The sequence below is a fragment of the Acanthisitta chloris genome, unplaced genomic scaffold (genome assembly GCF_000695815.1).
Source record: "Acanthisitta chloris isolate BGI_N310 unplaced genomic scaffold, ASM69581v1 scaffold31488, whole genome shotgun sequence".
Classification (NCBI taxonomy): domain Eukaryota; kingdom Metazoa; phylum Chordata; class Aves; order Passeriformes; family Acanthisittidae; genus Acanthisitta; species Acanthisitta chloris.
Window position 1 is genome coordinate 39,086 of NW_008689190.1, and position 3,167 is coordinate 42,252.

Below are 3,167 nucleotides of genomic sequence, written 5' to 3' on the forward strand. Positions count from 1 at the left end.
TCCTCTCTGGAAACAAGAATACAGACACTAACCCAGCAGCTCCAGAGGCACAGTATGTTTCATCTCCCTTGTGTTTGAAGAAAAGAGGAAAGCTCTGCAAACAGCAATATTTGAGGACCAAAATATTTATTATAATAAATTAAAGTTCAAGCATTTATAAAACAATCCATCTGCATATAAATATCACACAGCAATGTTAATTTAATAGTTCACTTAAAACCCTCTGGTACATGTCATAAATACAATGCCTTGGATATTTGTTAATTAATCTATATAAATAAAAGTATTGTATAATTATTACCTTAAAATAAGTTACCATTAAATACAAATTACAAAAATTATTTCTTACTTAGTCTGAAATACCAACTTTTCGGGCAAAAGTCAGAAGAGGCAATATATATGCAAGAGATGTTTCCAAGTAAGAGGCTCAAATCATCCTGGCTACTTATCACTGCCTACCTTGATCAAAGCTGATTTAATAGGTGTCAAATTTCAGTATATAAAAGACAGAAATGGTTGTCTCACTCCTATGGAGATGAGGAAGACAGGAGCATGCCTTTGAAAATAACTAATGCCCTGTGTTGAAATGGAGCTGCAGTGTCCTGGAGTTTTCATTTTCATAGAAGACAGCAATATGCACCCTGTCTCTGCCCACTTAGATTGCTAGTTTTGACACAAGTGAAAAACATACTGCATCTGGGGGGAATGGGTGTAGTTTCTGCAGCAGCTAATCAATCTGAGTTACCACAAAAGATTTTCAGAAACATCTCTACAAGCCTCATCTGAAGTATTTTCAGTTTTTCTTCTTGCTCCCTCCCTTCTTTGGAGCATCAGTACAGGCATTTTCCACATAGTCAAACAGTAAATCCAGTTCTCCAATGGCTTTAGTCTTTCCATTTTCTCCCAACTAGAAAAGAGCAGAATACAAGTCTTAGCAAATCATTATTTCACAGAAATTTGAAATTAGGATTGTCACAGAAACTGAATCAACAATTACTCTCCAAATTCTCTCACATAGTTCTATTGGAATCATTATTTGACAAGGTATAAACTAGCTCATCCAAATCTAGACTAAAATATATAGTTTACTGCAACTTAACTTTTGAAGTTTTAAATTACCATAACATGTGCAGAGAGTTAACAGAGCAAGTGAAGGAGGGCTGGAAGTGGAAATATCATAAATCCACTCCTCAATGGCCCTGCAGATCTCACCTCCTAAATCATATCCAGAGTTTGTTTCATAATTAGGTCAGCCTTAATCCAACTAAATTACTGGTGTTTAAAACTGCTCTTGTAAATATTTGGGAAAAATGTACCTGTTCCATTTTGTTCTTCATTTGTTCCAGGTTCTTTTCAATGTGCTCTCTGTTTCCTGAGAATTTCTAAAAAAGGAAAACATCCATACATAAGATTGACAGCTGAATGCAACAATGTGCTTTTTTTTCTTTTTCACACCTTTCTATCAACTCTGAGTTTCATATCTTTGATCTGAGGTTTCCTTTCATATCACTGCCTTTTGCTGCTGTTTGTAGCATTCTGAGATTCAGAAGCAGCAATGAGAGTCATGACTCAGAGGGAAAGAAACCCAATGTTACTCACACATCTGCTCAGCTCCGAGGTCAGGGATGCCAAGAACTGTGCCACCTCCCCAACATATGGGTACTGGTCCTTGATGTCACTGAGGAGAACATCTTTTACCACAATCTCCACAACCCTCTTCATCAAGTAGCAATGGTTGTTTTCCTATGTATGAAAGTAAGAGGTCATGTCAAATCAAGGCAAGAGATCAATGAGTGCTGCAGAGGGATGCAAAGAGCAGAGTCCTTGTGTAAGGCTTACCCTGATGTTAACATAGAGCTGCTGTCCAATCAATCTGTTGTCAGTGTCCTTGTCTGAGGCACTGGCCTGAGAGAAGACAAAAAAAAAGGAAATGTCAGTTAGGGATGGGAACCTTACCTGAACATGAATAATAAACCTTAAGGTTTTCATCAGTGATGAAAGTGCAGGTGAAATGAGGGAATGGACACACAACATAGACAGTCGTTACAGGTAGATACACTTGGACGTTGTGTCTGTTTCTCCTTCAACTGGGTGAGATTCAAGGTCAATATCACTGGAAAATTCTGAAGTCTGAATTCATGTCCCTTTCTTAAAACATCTGATGTCGTAGTGGTTATGATGACTAAGCCAGATGCCACAGGTGGCTGACCTCACAGTGGCTCACAGTGCTGCTGGGAGCTGCTGCAGCTCCTGCTGGTGTATGCCAGGGGAGATCTACCCATTGTACAAGCAGCCAAGAAACCTGCCCAAGCAGGACACTGTAAGGTGCCTAAGGATCTTCCTGGCTGTGACTGGAGTCATGGACAGGCCGAGCTCCAAACGGACTGGGAAATGGAAATTTAATCTCATGTTTCACAACTGTCCCATTTTAGCAGCAGCTACTTGAAGAGAAGGAGCTGTGCTGTTCCAGGGGTTGCCTTTCCCTTGAGGAGCAGAAGGAGTAGAGGCAGCAGCTTCCCCTGGCTACACAACCAGTGGGCCACAGACTCCCTCCACTTGCCCATCTTCTGCCTTAACTGCAAATGCATGGGTTTTTTTCTGGAGAAAGGCATGGAAAAGAGAGAGGTATGTCAAAGGCTGGAAGCTGGAGCACCAACAGAGGAGAAAGTCCTCAGATCCCACCATGAAGAACACACGGGTTACTGTACCATTTTAGCCAAGGTGTAGGTGCGATTCCTGATGTAGGGCTGCTGGAAGTTGATCTTCCTGAGCCTGCAGGCGTGATGGGCAGTAGAAGCTGCTTTCAGAGGCAGAGAGCTGGTGAGAAGAAGAGGGAGACAGCAACAGCAGCAGAAGAAAACCCATCCTGGGAAGCTCTTGGACAAGGTCTGGAGGGAGGCCATGGCTCACGGTCCAAAGTCGTCCGTCGCAGTAGGTTGCAGCTACAGCACTCGGCGCTGATGAGAGAGAGAGCAATGTTAGCCTCAGGGAGAGTAGACAAGGCAAAGGGAGAGTGACACAAAGGCTGCAATCTTACCTTTGCTGTGATTCTTGTTGCGCTCTGCAGGAGGTGAGCTGTACCTTATATAGCGCCACCAACATCTCTCTCAGCTCTTTTTTTTTTGGGGTACTGGTGGTGAAATAAAAATGACATCAGCAAGTCTCTT

General features: G+C 42.0%; 1 protein-coding gene across 1 annotated transcript; it reads right to left on the reverse strand.

Moving 5' to 3' along the window:
* Positions 1-793: 793 nt before the first annotated feature.
* IL22 (interleukin 22) lies at positions 794-2,903 on the reverse strand. The gene is made up of 5 exons (XM_009081328.1): positions 2,709-2,903; positions 1,840-1,905; positions 1,600-1,743; positions 1,317-1,382; positions 794-907 (listed from the first exon to the last, which is right to left on the reverse strand). Exons 1-5 carry the CDS (start codon positions 2,901-2,903, stop codon positions 794-796), a joined length of 585 nt encoding a protein of 194 aa, XP_009079576.1.
* Positions 2,904-3,167: the final 264 nt, after the last annotated feature.